General features: G+C 45.4%; 1 protein-coding gene across 1 annotated transcript in view; it reads right to left on the minus strand.

The window, feature by feature from the left end:
• Positions 1-18176, minus strand: part of LOC144595810 (uncharacterized) — a 132486-nt gene that overhangs the window by 20637 nt on the left and 93673 nt on the right. The window contains exons 3-5 of the mRNA XM_078403493.1: positions 16465-16586; positions 11383-11472; positions 1702-1825 (exon numbers count right to left, since the gene is read on the minus strand). Of these exons, the coding sequence (XP_078259619.1) occupies positions 1702-1825; positions 11383-11472; positions 16465-16586 (336 nt within the window). The remainder of the gene's footprint in view (positions 1-1701; positions 1826-11382; positions 11473-16464; positions 16587-18176) is intronic.

Below are 18176 nucleotides of genomic sequence, written 5' to 3' on the forward strand. Positions count from 1 at the left end.
CTTGTTACACGTCACAATAAACTAAACTAAAACTTTAAAAAATCCTTCCCTCCTCAATCTCAATGCAAACTAAAACTACGTTTTCTCTCTTTCATGTGGTTTTAAATACGAACTTTGTTTCTCTCTCTGGCAGTGCTGCCTGACCTGCTGAGTGTTTCCAGCATTTTTATGTTTTTGTTTCAGATTTCCAGTATCAGCAATCTTTGATTGAATAAAAGTATTAGTTTATTGTATAATTGTTACTTGTCTGAACCATTTAAATCTGGCCACACCATCAATATGAGGGTTATCTCAGTTATAACCTGGAGTAATGCAGATCATGATTCTCTCTCCTTTCTGGTATATTTACAATTGTACTGCAAGTTAAATGGATAAAAAAATATAAAAGTCACTCCAATATCACATCTGAATAAATGCTCAAACGTGTACCCAGCTTGGGTGCCCTTTTCATACAATTAGAATATATTGAGTAAACCACAAAAATAAATTACATCATGGTGCTCACAGGAAGAGCCTCCAATTACATTTGGGTCTTTGCTATGTGACATTCCATTGACAAAACTTCAAATCCAATGTCCTAAGTAGGGTGTGGACACTTGTCTTCAGTAATATTCTGCCGTATTGAAATGGCCAATGTTAATCCCTCAAATATCGAACAAGATTATCTGTTCTTCCCCCACTGCTGTAATGGGGGCTTGCTATTTGAAGAAAGAATGTCACGTTTGTGACATTACAACAGTGACAATACTTCCAAACAGAGAGGCTGCTTGGCTGTAAGATGTTTTGGGAAGCCCTGGAAGACCTATGAATATATAAATGGGCATCTATTTTTGCCAGGCACACACTTCCTCTAACGTATTGAGGCCCCAGTTCCTGCACTCTCTCTAACACCCTAACGATCTCATGCAATGATATATGAAAGGAGCTCCATACCACTTTCTTGGGGGCCATTACAAATTAGGAATAAAAAATTGTGAGCCTTCCCAGCAATATCCTCAAACTGAGAACAAACTGACTCAATTCTTCTTCAAGCAAAGAAAAACTTTCGTATTTTTCCATAGGACATAACCAAACAAAGTCTGAAGAAGGGTCTCGACCCAAAACGTCACCCATCCCTTCTCTCATGAGATGCTGCCTGACCTGCTGAGTTACTCCAGCATTTTGTGAATAAATACCTTCGATTTGTACCAGCATCTGCAGTTATTTTCTTACATCACCAAACCTTACGGTCAATGAAGTGCAATTTTTGAGACATCGACATGGTTGTATTGCAGAAGACATCATTATTCCACAAAACCTTCCACATCTCTATCCACCTATCAGTTTCCAGGCTTTGTCCCGACCCCACCTCTTTTCTAGCTTTCTCCCCCTTGCTACAATTAGTCTGAAGAAGGGTCCTGATCAAAAACATCACCTGGCCATTTCCTCTACAGATGCTACCTGACATGCTGAGTTACTCCAGCACTTTGTGATTTTCTGGTCTGAAGAAGGGTCACGACCCGAAACGTCACCCATTCCTTCTCTCCTGAGATGCTGCCTGACCTGCTGAGTTACTCCAGCATTTTGTGAATAAATACCTTCTGGTAAACCAACATCTGCAGTACCTTGTGTCAATGTAATTATTTGCGCACATTCTGGCAGTATTCCCAACAAGAGTGCCCATGAGTACAAAGTAATGTGTAAAATTAGCCGATAACTCACTGTCAGTGTGGGGGCTGGGATCTTGGCAAGCGGGCGGATTGAGAGCCCAGTGGAGCTGTCGCTGAAACAAGGGCCGGTCATCCGTGTGGATCAGCTCATACACGCTCTGGTGCACCACGTCCGACTGGAAAAGAACAGAATAATCCCATCAAGTCAATCGACCGGTTAGACAGTGCAGGGGCCAAGAATAAAGAGTAGCTATGAACCGAGCAGAGGCACCAAACATTCTTTGCATTCCTGGGAACAAAGAATTAGAGCTGGAATAGAACTTGTGTGAGAAACTGGAAATACTGGAAACAAGTAGCCTAAACAAACAAAACAGATTGAAACTGCAAAAACCAGTCAATCAGAATGTATAGAACATTGGGTGGCATAATTCATCAAAGGAGGTCCTCTTAAGATTGGATAGACGGAGAGTCACGCATTTTTCATTTTCTTATGTACCAGGACCGGAACAAAGACATTCTAAATTTTGTAATCACATTAGCCCAATGACACCACAAATAAATGTACAACAGTTAATAATACAAGAATGTTTCAGTAATACTAGGTAGCCACTCCATAATAGTGCGAACCGAGGTACTTAGCGCAACATAAACAAGGCTCAGGGTAGTTGCGGAAGTAGGGTAGCAGTTTGGTTTGTGCAGGGTGATTCAAGAGCCTAATTGGGACTCTTGATGGGAAGAAACTGTTCTTGAACTGAAGTTCACGGTTCTCACGCTATTGTGCCTTCTTCCCGATGGCCGCAACGAGGTGAGAGCGTGGCCTGGATGGTGTGGGACTTTAATGATATTAGCCATCATTTGATACAGGACTTCCTCCCTTCAATAATAGGGAGGTAATTGGACCACTAATGTCCACAGCATTCTGCAACTCTTTCATTCACATTCGAGTTAGCAAATCAGGCCATGATCCATGATCCAGTCAGTGCACTCTCCGCCATCCACCTGTAGAGGTTCAACAGAATATTTGGCGACATGCCAAATCTCATACTTCTGAAGAGGTAGGGGCATTGATGAGCTTTCTTTGTGATTGGAACAATGTGCTGGGCTCTGAAAGGAGAGGCATGGATGGAGAGAGGGGAATTGGGTTTCAGAAGTTCAAGAAATAATAAGCACTCCCACAACTGATGTGTTTATAAGCAAAGAAACAAACTGCTGGAGGAACACAGTGGGTCAGCAGCATCCATGGAGGGAAATGGACAAATAACGTTTCAGGTCAGGCCCTTGCTTCAGGTTTATAACCTGTTTACAGGACAGCAAGTTGAATGAACAACAGGATTAGAATTGGGTTCCACAAGTGCAGTAGAGAGGAAACAAAACTTGAGAGCAGTGGAATGAGGTAAGAAGGAGATCTGGACACAGAGGAGATAGTTTGAAAGAATGGAAGGAACCATTGAAGCAAAAGAAAGGCAGAGCTAAAGGAGTGAAAGTGGGAGAGGAGAGGAAGAGAGAATGAGGAGTGGGGAAGAGTGGGAAAAGAGAAGAGGAAGGAAGAGGTGGATAGGTGCAGGAAGGGGTAGATAAAAGGAGGAGTGGAGAGGCAGAGAAGAACAAATAGAGAGAAAAAGGGGATGGTAAGAGAGAAAAGCAGGAAGAAAGGGCAGAAGAGGTATAAAGTCAAAATGATAAAGTGAAGGGACTATGTGCTTCTCTCATCCATTCTTAATGTTCACCACATGCTGATGGTTTCTGGTGCTGACATTGTCCGGTACATCATGGTCATTCTTTACGTTTTGCAGCCACAGGGTGCAACACAACTGTGCAATCTGACGGAGCGGACATCCACATGTACACCCTCAGATACTTTGCATGAAGTGCCGCATCCCTACTCTCCGAACTGAGACCAGCTCGCTGTGCACCACTGAGGAGCACCCAGTGTGCATGGGACATCTCTACAGCAGATAGACACAAAAAGCTGGAGTAACTCAGCGGGACAGGTAGCATCTCTGGGGAGAAGGAATGGGTGTCATTTCGGGTCAAGACCCTTCTTCAGACTGCAGTCCGAAGAAGGGTCTCAACCTGAAACGTCACCCATTCCTTCTCTCCAGAGATGCTGCCTTACCCACTAGATATCTTCGGTTTAAACCAGCATCTGCAATTCCTTCTTACACATCTCTACAGCAGATGGTTCTTATTCAGTAATAAGTGGAGATCAGTCATAGAGTCACACACTGTGGAACAGGCTCTTCGGCCCCTCTTGCCTACACCACCCAACATGTCCCATCTACACAAGTCCTACATGCCCACCTTGGCCCACATCCCTCTAAACCGGTCCTGTCCATGTACCTGTCAAAATGTTTCTTAAATGTTGCAATATTAAAGTCATTCAATATATTCTGCTCCTCCAAATACAGCATGCAACCTACACAATGGTGTGACTGATGCTGTTGCTTCCATGGCTCAAATTCTATTAGACATGCTTCAATTGGAAAGACAGCTAGCATTCAACCTCAAGCTCAATGGACATTTATATGATTCTACAAATGGGAAATGATGCCATCAACTAGAGCGTTGGAGGGTTGTTTATTCTGATTGGAGGCCTGTGGACCGGTGGAGAGCCACAGGAGTCGGTGCTAGGTCCACTTATTTGTTTACAGGATCTGGATTAGTTGGTAAGGTGACCCAACTAATGGCAAATGAAATTTAACTCTGACAAGTGTGAGGTGTTGCACTGTGATATACCAAATCCAGGGCAGGACTTGCACAGTAACTGGTTGAGCCCTGGAGAGTGTTGTGGTACAGAAAGATTTTGGAGTAAAGTGGCCTGGTTCCCTGAGAATGGGTAGCATTAACTTGGAAAGAGTGCAAAAGAGGTTCACCAAGATGATACCTGGTCTTGCGGGCTTTAGTTAGAGGGAGAGGATGGATAGACTGCAATTTCTTTCATTGCGGCAGAGGAAGCTGAGTGAGAGGTGTGGATAAAGTGAATGCTCAGTCTTCTCCTCGGAGCAGAAGATTCTAAAACTAGGGAGCAAAAGCTTAAAACGAAAGAGGTGAAATTTAAGTTTAGTTTAATTTGGTTTATTATTGTCACGTGTCCAGAGGTACAGTGGAAAGCTTTTGTTGGCGTGCTATCCAGTCAAAGAAAGACTGTACTTGATTACAATCAAGCTATCCACAGTCTACAGATAAAGAATAAAGGGTACAACATTTAGTGCAAGATAAAGTCCGATTAAAGATAGTTCAAAGGTCTCCAATGAGGTAGATGGGAGGTCAGGACTCCACTCTGGCTGATGTGAGGATCATTCAATTGCCTAATCACAGTGACAACTTTTTCACACAGACGGTGGTCCGTATCCGGAATAACCTGCCAGAGGAAGCTATAGAAGTGGATAGTTATGACTTTCAAAATACATTTGGACGAATATAGGGATTGGAAAGGTTTGGAGAGATATGGGCCAAATACAGCTAAATTGGCAACTTCGTTAGCATGGGCATGTTGAGCTGTGGGGCCTGTTTTCATGCTACACGGCTCTATGACTCTATATATCAAATATCTCCAACTTGCCATTAGCTCAGTCTCTGACAACATCAATAGCCAGCACTTGTTCATCTGCAAATGGTGTTCTGATAGTACTGAGGCTCCACACAAATAGACATTCCCATGCCTCAGGTGCCCCCCAAGGCAGTGGGCAGCAGCTGGGGGTTTGGAGGGAAATCAAAATAGAGACCAGCCGTGCACCACCAGATATCCTCAGGTATGTGTTTTCCCAGCAGTGAATCACAAGAGAGTGATACAAAGTGGAAGACCAGTGATCCTACATCCTGCAGTCATCTGACTGATGCCCAACTGAGATGAATTGGACTGTGGGATATTGCAACTGCACGTGTGGAAAATATTTTGCTAGGGTGATCTTATAGGGGGATATAAAATCGTGAGAGGAATAGATCGGATGGTTACACAGAGTCACTTGCCCAGAGTAGGGAAATCGAGAACCAGAGAGCATAGGTCGAAGGTGAAGGGGAAAAGATTTATAGGAATCTGAGGGGTAACTTTTTCACCCAAACTTGGTGGGTGTATGGAACGAGCTGTCGGAGGAGGTATTTGAGGCAGGGACTATCGCAGCGTTTAAGAAGCAATTAGACAGGTACATGGATAGGACAGGTTTAGAGTGATATGGGCCAAACACAGGCAAGTGAGACTAGTGTAGATGGGACATATTGGTCGGTGTGGGCAAGATGGGCCGAAGGACCTGTATCCACACTGTATGACTCTATGACTCTAAATGTGGGAGCTCGATATCACCAGCGTGGTCTTGCAGATGAAAATATCATTGCCTCATTCCACAAGTGACCTGGATCTATATTCTAGGACAGGCCTAAGCAATGGTGAGAGACCATTGCTTAATGGCTCTCCTTGAAACCTTGTCATCCTCCACCTCTGCCAGTATTCACACCCACTGAAGCAGCCCGCCTGTTGTGGAGAGAAAGGCTCCATTGTGAACAATCAGGTGAACTGTAGTTACAGCTACACTGGGACCAGGCCCTGTGGCTAACAGCATGAGCCCTGCCTTCCCATCTCGGGATGGTGCCCTCAAAGATGTGGAAAACATTCCCGAACTCCAGGAGTGCCATCAATCAGCCATCAATCATCCGCACACGAACACGCACATGCCACGCTCCATCCTGAACATCCTTATAGGTTGAGGCCCGTTGTTGATACTGGATACGAGGCTCCCTCCTAGGCCAAGTAACCACAAATAGGATCTGTCTTCCCGCACAGCCAGGATACAACTTCAGTCAACGCACAAAAGCAGAAGTTTCCTATTAAAATTTGGTTTATCAGAAGATGCTGAGCAGACTTCATTTCCGGGCACTGCTTTAACACTGTCAATGCTCCTTAAGCACAGCAGCAGGGAGTGGGGAATGTATGAGGGGCTTCCAGCAAACTAAACAAGGGAAGCAACATCTTAAGCACACAGCTTTACTATACCATGCAGTGCCGACTTATCTAACGGTCGGTGTCAGTTTACTCTGGACCACTGGTGTTTAATCATTCCTGCTGTGGGAATGTGAAGTATCAATCCCCTGACATAACACTTATACTGGGGAACCAAGACTCGGTTTGAAGTTTCCATTTCTCTGTTCGCTTCATGTGCCCGCCTGTGACATGCATCAAGTGAAAAAGGTTTGACTTCCAACTCTCAGGAAATGCTTCTCTGCATTGCCTGCTGAGAGATGGCGGGGAGAGGGGCTGCATGCTGGCACGCAGACATGGGGCTGTGTACTGACAGTGCAGACACAGGGCTGTACACTGATGCACAGCCACAGGGTTGTGTACTGCCTGTGCCTACATGGAGCTGTGTACTGATGCGCAGACACGAGGCTGTGTACTGACAGTGCTGACACAGGGCTGTGTACTGACAGTGCTGACACAGGGCTGTGTACTGATGGTGCAGACACAGGGCTGTGTACTGAAGGTGCAGACACAGGGCTGTGTACTGATGGTGCTGACACAGGGCTGTGTACTGATGGTGCTGACACAGGGCTGTGTACTGATGGTGCTGACACAGGGCTGTGTACTGACAGTGCTGACACAGGGCTGTGTACTGACAGTGCTGACACAGGGCTGTGTACTGATGGTGCAGACATGGAGCTGTGTACTGATGGTGCAGACACAGGGCTGTGTACTGATGCGCAGACACGAGGCTGTGTACTGACAGTGCTGACACAGGGCTGTGTACTGATGGTGCAGACATGGAGCTGTGTACTGATGGTGCAGACACAGGGCTGTGTATTGATGGTGCAGACACTGGGCTGTGTACTGATGCGCAGTCACAGGGCTGTGCACTGATGCACAGCCACAGGGTTGTGTACTGCCTGTGCCTACATGGAGCTGTGTACTGATGCGCAGACACGAGGCTGTGTACTGACAGTGCAGACACAGGGCTGTGTATTGATGGTGCAGACACAGGGCTGTGTACTGATGGTGCAGACACAGGGCTGTGTACTGATGGTGCAGACATAGGGCTGTATACTGATGGTGCAGACACAGGGCTGTGTACTGATGGTGCTGACACAGGGCTGTGTACTGATGGTGCAGACACGAGGCTGTGTACTGACGGTGCAGACACAGGGCTGAGTACTGATGGTGCAGACATGGAGCTGTGTACTGATGGTGCAGACACATGGAGCTGTGTACTGATGGTGCAGACGGAGCTGTGTACTGATGGTGCAGACACAGGGCTGTGCACTGATAGTGCAGACACATGGAGCTGTGCACTGATGTTGCAGACATGGGGTTGTAAACTGACCGTACACACACGGAGCTGTGTACTGACAAGCAGACACGGAGCTGATTACTGATGGTGCAAACTCGTGGCTGTGTACTGATGCAAAGATTCGGGTTCATGTGGACAGCAATTCCAGTGAATTACAATCGCTGCATTAAGACATTCCTTTTATCCTGGGACCCTTACCTCTCATATTCAACAGTTCACCTGGACAAAACATTCTCTGTGCATCCACCCTCCAGGACTTTTTCTTTCAATTATAAACATAGCACAAAAAGTAAGGAAATTTGTGTTTGGTAGATTATTTCTTTGTTGTAACAATGCTTCTTGGCAATAAATCTTATACCGTTGGAGAGCCTGTTTATTTCCCTTTTAAATGGTGCCACATTTGTAAGGAACATGCATTTGTGGGATGAGCAGCAGAGCTGAGTATATGGGTTGCGCCCATGAAAAATGTGCCAAATCTTCTCTGCCAATGCCAAACAGCTTATTCTGCTGTTGCTATTGACTCTTGTTTTGAGTTTCTGGTACCCCCAGGTGCTGACAATCAGGTACCTGATTGGCACCTAATTGGCAGCATCTGTGAGCATGGGCCCTTCTACAGTAGTCAGTAGGTGTCTGCTCCAAGAATCGGCATGCCACGTTTGACTGATCTGGATAGGGCCCGTGCGATAGGGCAACTTCAAGCTGGTGTTCCGCAAAACCAAGTTGCGGCATTATTTGGAGTGAGCCCTAGTACCATCTCCAAAGTGAAGGACAAGTTCCATATAACGGGGGATGTCAGAGACAGGCCGCGAAGTGGGGTTCCCAAGAAGACGACACCCGAAGAAGACCGTTTCCTCACCCTGTCAGTACTTAGGAACCGTAGGCTGTCTTCTACAGATTTGCAGTCAAGGTTTGCAGGACGATATGGCCGACGGCTCTCTGCCCAGACAATTCGGAACAGACTGCACGCAGCCGATCTCCGGTCTCATAAGGCTGCCAGGAGGCCTGCCATGACTGCCCTTCACCGTCAGGCCCGTTTGCGCTGGTGTCGGCAACACGTGCACTGGAACCTGAACATGTGGAGGAACGTTATGTTCAGCGATGAGTCCAGATTCTGCCTACGGCAGTTGGATCATAGGGTCAAAGTGTGGAGAAGACGCGGAGAACGCTATGCTGATTGCTGCACCGTTAGAGTAACATATTTTGGTGGAGGCAGTGTGATGGTGTGGGGCGGCATCTCCCTCACTGGAAAAACGAGGCTTGTCATCATTGGAGGCAATCTCAATGCAGAGAGATATCGAGATGAGATTCTGCAACCAGTGGCAATCCCATATCTCCACAGTCTGGGACCGAACTCTATCCTCCAAGATGACAATGCTCGCCCCCACAGAGGAGGGTTTCTCAGAGACTACCTCCAGAATTTGGGAGTGGAGAGGATGGAATGGCCTGCCAGCAGTCCTGACCTCAACCCCATTGAACACTTGTGGGATCAGCTTGGGCGTGCTGTTCGTGCCAGAGTGACCAACACAACCACGTTGGCTGACTTGCGACAAATGCTGGTTGAATAATGGGATGCCATCCCACAACAGTGTGTGACCAGGCTGGTGACCAGCATGAGGAGGAGGTGCCAGGCTGTTGTGGCTGTGTATGGTTCTTCCACACGCTACTGAGGCTCCTGTTTATTAAATGAATAAATTGTTAAATTGCCAATATGTCTTGTTTCTTCAGACTTCAATCATCCAATCCACCAAACAACACCGAACAAGAGTCAATGGCAGAATAAGCTGTTTGGCATTGGCAGAGAAGATTTGACAGATTTTTCATGGGCGCAACCCACATACTCAGCTCTGCTGCTCATCCCACAAATGCATGTTCATTACAAATGTGGCACCATTTAAAAGGGAAATAAACAGGCTTTCCAACGGTATAAGATTTATTGCCAAGAAGCATTGTTACAACAAAGAAATAATCTGCCAAACACAAATTTCCTTACTTTTTGTGCTATGTTTATAATTTCTCATCTTTCCTTTCCAAATTCGGTCAATCTCACTGTTTATTCTCATTCAAGGAATCCTGATCCCAGGTAATGGGCTGATAAATCTGTGGTGCAGAGTGGCTCTGACAATGGCTCATGACTACGGTGCAAAAGCAGGTCAGCAAACGTACAAGAGCAGAAGGTCAGTCCAGGACACCATGCTGAGCCATCAGCTCTTCTTTCCAAGACTCAGTGCCTGGAAATGGAGGATTTTGGATAGTTTTTGGAATGAAAAGATTGGCAATGAAAACGTGTTTTGCCTGTCCAAGAGCATTTTCAAATAGAATCTTATTACTATTAATAGAGTCTGCATTGCCTTCGCCCTGCCATTCGATGTGATCATGGCCGATCTGACCAGGCCTTGCCTTCTATTCCATTCTAGATTCCCAGCACCCTTAATTTCTCTGAACAAGGATCCCAACCTGAAATGTCACCTATCCATTTTCGCCAGTGCTGCTACCTGACCCATTGTGTTACTGCAGTATTTTGTGTCTACCTTCAATCCTTGATCTTTCAAAAAATTATTGACCTCCATTTAACCCCTTCCAATGATCTGGCCTCTACATCTCTGTGAGACACAGAATTCCAGAGATTCACCACCACCCGCTCAAGAATTTTGTTTTACACATATCAATTTTAATTGGCTGGTCCCTTATCTTGGAACTGTGTCCCCGCATTCAAGACTCTGCCATCAGTGAAAACATCTCCATATCCATCCTTGGGAAAGATCCCTTGGGATCTTGTGTTTTTATAATAAGGTCACCCCTCGTTCTTCTAAACACCCTGGAATACGAGACCCGACCTCCCTTGATAGGACAGCTCTCTCATCCCAGGAATAAGCCTGGTAAATCTCTATTGGAGTACCTAAACACTTTTCCCTCTCTAACACCTTGAAGTTTAAGCCCTTGGTCTGGGGAAGTGAGCTTTGTTAATTAATCACTTCAGTTTCCTAGTTCAGTGCCGTTGGCAATGGCTCTGAACTACATCATGAACATAGAGGCCTTCACCACAAGTGCATGGCACTCTTTAGATGCAGTCATCTTTGGTCTTTGCATAGTCAGAAAGTCTTCATTTGTAAATCAACAAAGTTGCAAACGCTGGAAATCTGAAATGAAGTCCACACCGACCAACAATCACCCGTACACTAGATCTATGTTATTCCAGTTTCATATCTTATACAACTAGGGACAATTTACAGCAGCAAATGAATCTACAAACCTGCAAGTATTTGGAATGTGGGAGGAAACCGGTGCACCAAGAGAAAACCCACGGGGTCACAGGGAAAAAGTATAAACTCCATACAGAGAGCACCCGTAGTCAGGATCGAACCGGGGTTTCTGGCGCAGTAAAGCAGCAACTCTACCGCTGCGCCACTGTGCTGCCCACAATGGTGAGGCCCTTTCGTGCAGTGCGTATTCAGACTTACCTGGTGGAAGCCAAGATAATCCTGGATGGTGGAGGATGAGTAAAACACATATCCTTCAGCGGTGACAACCAGAATAAAGCCATTCAGAGCCTAGAAAACAGCACAAAGGAGAATAAGTAACTGTACTGTGACATGGAGCAAATCACCTGAAATCAGCCCGGACTAACTAGCTAATGGCACCGAGGACCACAAAACTGACCACAATGGAGCCAATGAATGTTTAACGAATAAATCTTTGACCATGCTTAAATGGCAAACCAATTATGGGTTGGAATTGGATTTGGGAACTTTGGGAGCTTGTTTTTGTTTGGTTGCTAAAGGAGTCCATAGGAATCCGCTGCAAGTGCCCCACACACCACGTGTGCAGGGCAGGCAAATTAATGAACAATACGGAGCTCAGCAAAGCACCTTAGAGCTAAGGCGATGCAATGCCTCATCAACTCACGAGAGTACATGACCACCTGTCCGCGCACAATGAAGCGGCCATCCGATGTGGCTGGTGCTGTGGTGGAAGATGGCGTCGAGTGTTGAGGAATAGGGAGAGCACATTCTCACACACAGAGGGTGGGCTTCAGTATCTGAGCAGAGATTTGTGCCAGTCTTCCTCTACAGGCCTCCCGCCTCCCTCGCAAGATGCATTGGTGATCATTTTCTAATGTTCTCTCGACTCTGGATCAGTTCCTGTAGGCTGGAGGGGAGCCAATGTAACTCCAATTTTTAAGAAAGGAGCGAGAGGGAGAAAACGGGGAAATATAGACCAGTTAGCCTTACATCGGTGGTGGGAAAGATGCTTGAGTCGATTGTTAAAGATGTTATAGCAGCGCATTTGGAAAGCAGTGACAGGATCGGTCAAAGTCAGCATGGATTTATGAAGGGGAAATCATGCTTGACTAATCGTCTGAAATTTTTTGAGGATGTAACATGTAGAATGGATAAGGGAGAGCCAGTGGATGTGGTGTATCTGGACTTTCAAAAAACTTTTAACAAGGTCCCACACAAGAAATCAGTGTGCAAAATTAGAGCACATGGTATTGGGGGTAGGGTATTAACATGGATAGAGAACTAGTTGGCAGACAGGAAGCAAAGAGAAGGAATTAATGGGTCCTTTTCAGAATGGCAGGCAGTGACTCAGTGCTGGGACCCCAGTTATTTACAATATATATTAATGATTTAGATGAGGGAATTAAATGTGACATCTCCAAGTTGCGGATGACACAAAGCTGGGTGGCAGTGTGAGCTGCAATGAGGATGTTATGAAGCTGCAGGGTAACTTGGATAGGTTAGTTGAGCAGGCAGATGCATGGCAGATGCAGTGTAATGTGGATAAATGTGAGGTTATCTTTGGTGGCAAGAACAGGAAGACAGATTATTATCTGAATGGTGTCAGATAAGGAAAAAGGGAGGTACAACGAAACCTGGGTGTGCTTGTACATCAGTCGCTGAAAGCATGCAGGTAGATCAGGCAGTGAAGAAAGCTAATGGCATGTTGACATTCATTGCGAGAGGATTTGAGTTTAGGAGCAAGGAGATCCTACTGCTGTTGTACAGGGCCCTGGTGAGACCGCACTTGGAGTATTGTGTGCAATTTTGGTTTCCTAATTTGAGGAAGGACTTTATTGCTATCGAGGGAGTGCAGCGTAGGTTCACCAGGTTATTTCCCGGAAAGGCGGGATTGACATATGATGAAAGAATGTGTCGACTGGGCTTGTATTCACTGGAATTTAGAAGGCTGAGAGGGGATCTTATAGAAACATAAAATTCTTAAATGATAGGACAGGCTAGATGCAGGAAAAATGTTCACGATGTTGGGGGGAGTCCAGACCCAGAGATCACAGTTTAAGAATAAGGGGTGGGTAATTTAGGACTGAGATGAGGATAAACCTCTTCACTCAGAGAGGAATTCTCTGCCACAGAAGGCAGTGGAGGCCAATTCACTGGATGTTTTCAAGAGTGAGTTAGCTCTTTGGATGAAAGGAGTCAAGGGATATGGGTAAAAAGCAGGAAACGGGTACTGATTTTAGATGATCAGCCATGATCATATTGAATGGCAGTGCTGGCTCAAAGGGCCAAATGGCCTACTCCTGCACCTTTTTTCTTCTATTTCTATGTTTCTAAGATGATGAGTGCCCACCATCTGCACGGGGAGATTAGTCTGCTGGGTGTTCCAGGAACAGCCGAACTCCCAAACACGTTGTAAACAACCCGTAAGTGTTTACAGATTAATAAAGAGACACGGAGCTCATCTAAACCGGAACATCTTGCAGGACTGTGCAAAAGCTTCCAATTTTTACACCCAACAGCAAAGCAGAATGTAGACTTTTGCCAGCTTTTCTTGTACCCTGCCTAATCATGCAGGCTGATCCAGTCCGAAGATTTTTTTTTAAATACCAGTCTGCAAAAGAACATTTTGTCCTGTGCATCATCATCAATGCTGGTAAAAAAGATCCCTCACAATTAATGACTGCTTTGTTCTGCCGCTGCTCCAATACGAGAAGAAATTGGCAGCAAATAATATAAAATCAGCCCCAACCTTTTCCTTCCAAACAATAGCTCTCAGCTCTCTGAAACAGCTCAAGCATAGAAAGGCACCATTAAACTCTCCATCAATGCCAAGATAACTTGACCTTCATGACCCAGTCTATTTCTGATCTCATTCAAAACACTCAGGCCCTGCACTTGGCAGAATTCTTTATGTTTAAGGCTGATAAGAGCTCCACAAACACCATAGTTCTGCAGTCCTGACCAACTTCCCAAGCTGCAGGCAGGGCACCTCCCTGGACTTGATGGCACCAGAGAGACACAGTCCTTGCAAACCTCCTTGAGATATTACTCAGATATAAGTATTGGATTCTGAACCCCAGGCCATCAATCCCATTGACCAGTCTTCATTTGGAGATAAAAGCTATCACAAAGAGGTATTGGTATTCATATTAGTTTATTATTGTCACATGTACCGAGATACAATGAAAAGCTTTGTTTGCATGCTATCCAGTCACATCATACTATACACAAGTACATTCAAACCATACACAGTTAGAACAGGCAGTGCAAAGAGTAAAATACCAGATGGCAGAATAGAATATTACAGACCTCAATCAGTGGAGGTCTTCAGAAAGGAGATGAGGAATTTCTTTAGTCAGAGGGTGGTGAATCTGTGGAATTCATTGCCACAGATGGTGTGGAGGCAAAATCAATAGATATTTTTAAGGTGGAGATTGGCAGCATTTTGATTAGTAGGGTGTCAGGGGTTATGGGGAGAAGGCAGGAGAATGGTGTTGAGAGTGAAAAATAGATCAGCCATGATTGAATGGCAGTGTGGACTTGATGGACTGAATGGCCTAATTCTGCTCCTAGAGCCTATGACAACATCACCTCCACAACAATTCTTAACATCGGTGCCCTGCAACCCCGGATGCGTTTTCAGTCTCCTACTATTCTTCCTGTATACTCATGACTGCACTGCCAAATTCAGCTCTAAATCTATCTGCAAGTTTGCAGATGATACCACTGCTGTGGGTCAAATCACACAAACAATGACGAGACGAACACTGGAAAAAGATAGAGAACTTAGTGACATTGGTGTCAAGACATTAACCTTTCCCTCAATGTCAGCAAGACAAAGGAGCTAGTTATTGACTTCAGGAAGCATGGCGTAGTATATGCCCCAATCAGCACCAATGTGACAAAATGAAAATAGTTGGGAGCTTCAAGTTCCTTGGTGTTAATATTACTATTGATCTGCCATGGACTAACCACATTGATATGACAGCCTCGTAGGCACACTAATGCCTCCACTTCCTGAGGTGACTGAGGAAATTTGGCATGCCTCCAGTGACTCTTACAAACGTCTACAGATGCACCATAGAAAGCATATTGCTGGGTTGCATCACAGCTTGCATTTGGGAACAGCTCTGTCCAAGATGCAATAAATTACAGGGAGGTGTAGATGTAGCCTAGTCCATCACTCAGATCAGACTTCCCACCATTGGCTTCATCTTTCCTTCACGCTGCCTTGGAAAAGCAGCCACCATTATCAAAGACATCCCACCCTGGTCATTTTTTCCATCTCTCTGCTCCTGTCAGGCAGAAGGTACAGAAGCTTGAAAGCACACACCACCAGACTCAGGAACAGCTTTCTTCCCTTCTGTTATCAGGCTTCTGAATGGTTCTTCCATCAGCGGGGATACTGCCTGATTCACCTCTACCCATTGTAGATATTGGACTCTGTCTATGGAAGTGACGCACGACAATGCGTTGTAATGCTGAATACTATATTCTGCACCCTGTATCTTTCCCTTCGCTGTATCTATTGCATTTGTTTGAAATGATTGTATCTGTGTATGGTATATCTGATTTGTGTGGATCGCATGCAAAACAAAGTTTTTCACTGTACCTCAGTACATGTGATGATAATAAACCAAAACCTAAACCTTCCTGTTGCTAATTTAAGTCAGTGGTCACTTTCCATCCTCTCATAATGCAGATCAATTTGCACGGCACATACTTCCCTGTAGTCTGAGCCAACCTCCCAACCACTGCAGAAGGTCTTCCATTTCACTAACCTCCCATTCACATTAACACCTCCACCAGTATTCCACACAATTAATTCATCAACTATTGCTGGAGGGGTTGTATAATCCTAAATACCAACACATCTACCTTTCTTAGTTGCCTTTCGTTATCTAACACCATTATGTTCCTCTTTCAAAGTGGGAGAGAAAGCCAAACCTCGCTCGCTAGCACTCTCTCTCAATCACTTGCTCCTGCCCAGTGTATCTTCTAACAACCTTCTAAATTGCTGGCTTATATTTGTCTTTGAGTTGCCCATCTCTGGCAGGTCTTTCGCTAATCGCCGGCTCTCGCACTGCATCAGATGGGCCTGCCTCTGTACTCTATGGCCTGTGCATGGTCAACAGCCTTGACATTGAGTGTCCCCACATGCCCTGCCCACACTGCTGCCCAGACAGGTTTGGTTCCCCTACTCCACTTACCCAACACCCACATTATCCTTCTTACTACTAAAGGGCTGAGAAGCAAATGGCCGGATAATCCACCCCATGGATGCGTTATTTAAATCCTCACCTCCAACAACAATTCTCCCTCAGAAAATAAAGGTACGTTCATCTGAGCACTCAGCTGTCTGTTCTCGTGGAAGTTATCGAGCTTGTCTGGCATCCAGCCGGCCTTGTTTTTCTTCATTCTGGCTGCAAAAACAAAAACAAAAGGGTGCTTTAGAAAAGGAGTAGGCAATAAAGGAATTTCTGTTTTATTTCCAAGAAAGAATTAGTGATAGGCAGGCCACCACTGACCTTTATGTTTCATGAGGCATTGTTTTACTCTGAAAGTAATGCATTGGTCATGCCACAGGTCAAGCAAATTCCAACGGTTAATTCAGTCTAATGTGACTCTTCCTTATTATTAGTGATTCACCTCTGAGTCTTACAATTGATTGGTATTCTGTCACGTTCACAATTCACACTTTGCATTTCCCATGAAAGTTTTATGCAACATAGTTCGCATTTATGAGGATGTTGACAGGACTAGAGGGTCTGAGCGATAGGGATCGGATGAGTAGGCCGGGATTCTATTCCCTGGAGTGCAGGAGGATGAGGGATAATCTTATAGACGTGTTTAAAATCATGAGAGGAATAGATTGGGTAGACGCACAGAGTCTCTTGCCCAAAGTAGGTGAATCGAGGGCCAGAGGACATAGGTTTAAGGTGAAGGGGAAAAGATTTAATAGGAAACTGAGGTGTAACTTTTCCGCACAAAGGGTGGTGGGTGTATGGAGCAAGCTGCCAGTGGAGGTAGTCGAGGCTGGGACTACCCCAACGATTAAGATGCTATTAGTCAGGTCCATGGATAGGACAGGTTTGGAAGGATATAGACCGAAAGCGGGCAGGTGGGACTAGTGAAGCTGGGACATGTTGGCCGGTGTGGGCAAGATGGGCCAAAGGGCCTGTTTCCGCACTGTGCCACTCTATGACTCTATAACATAGAACAACACAAGAACCACCTCTTCCACCCACAATGTCTGTGCCAAACCTGATGCCAAATTAAATAATGCCAAAGTAAAATGCATTTACCTGCATTTGATCCATATCCCTCCATTCTTTGCATATCCATATGCCTATCTAAAAGCCTCTTAAATGCCACCATCATCTGTTTCCACCACCACCCATGGCAGTATGTTCCAGGTACCTACCACTGTTTGGGTAAAAAAACTTTCCCCTCCTTTGGGGACTTGCATTGAGACGTTAAACTCTCTGCCTTTTGACCTTAAAAATATGCCCTGAGGAATGCACACCCTGTGCAGGAAGTAACTGCAAATGTTGGTTTACATCGGTGATGGACACAGAATGCTGGAGTAACTCAGCGGTACAGGCAGCATCTCTGGAGAGAAGGAATGAGTGACGTTTCGGGTCGAGACCCTTCTTCAGACATCTTCTGCTCTTTCCCCGCCAAATGATTTGGTACAGTCATTATAGAAAATTGAACACAAGGGTGGTTCTGCTTTTCAAAATTACTTTGTACTTCATTGCTTGGTGTGAAAGCAGATGGAGTCATCGTGTAAAAGAGTCATACAGCCCGCTGGCCGATTTTTGTCGTTGCATTTGCCAGATCTTTTACCATCTTCCATTTTTGGGATGCCACAACTTCCACCTTCACATCCCACATTCTGCAATTTGCCACTGGCATCATCACTGAGCATTCTTGGCTTCCCTGGCAGCTTAGGCTCCTCATCTCCTGAGTTCTTGAAACCTTTACTGAGGCTGTAAACATTCAGCTTCAAG

Source organism: Rhinoraja longicauda, chromosome 8, assembly GCF_053455715.1.
Source record: "Rhinoraja longicauda isolate Sanriku21f chromosome 8, sRhiLon1.1, whole genome shotgun sequence".
NCBI classification, from domain to species: Eukaryota; Metazoa; Chordata; class Chondrichthyes; order Rajiformes; family Arhynchobatidae; genus Rhinoraja; species Rhinoraja longicauda.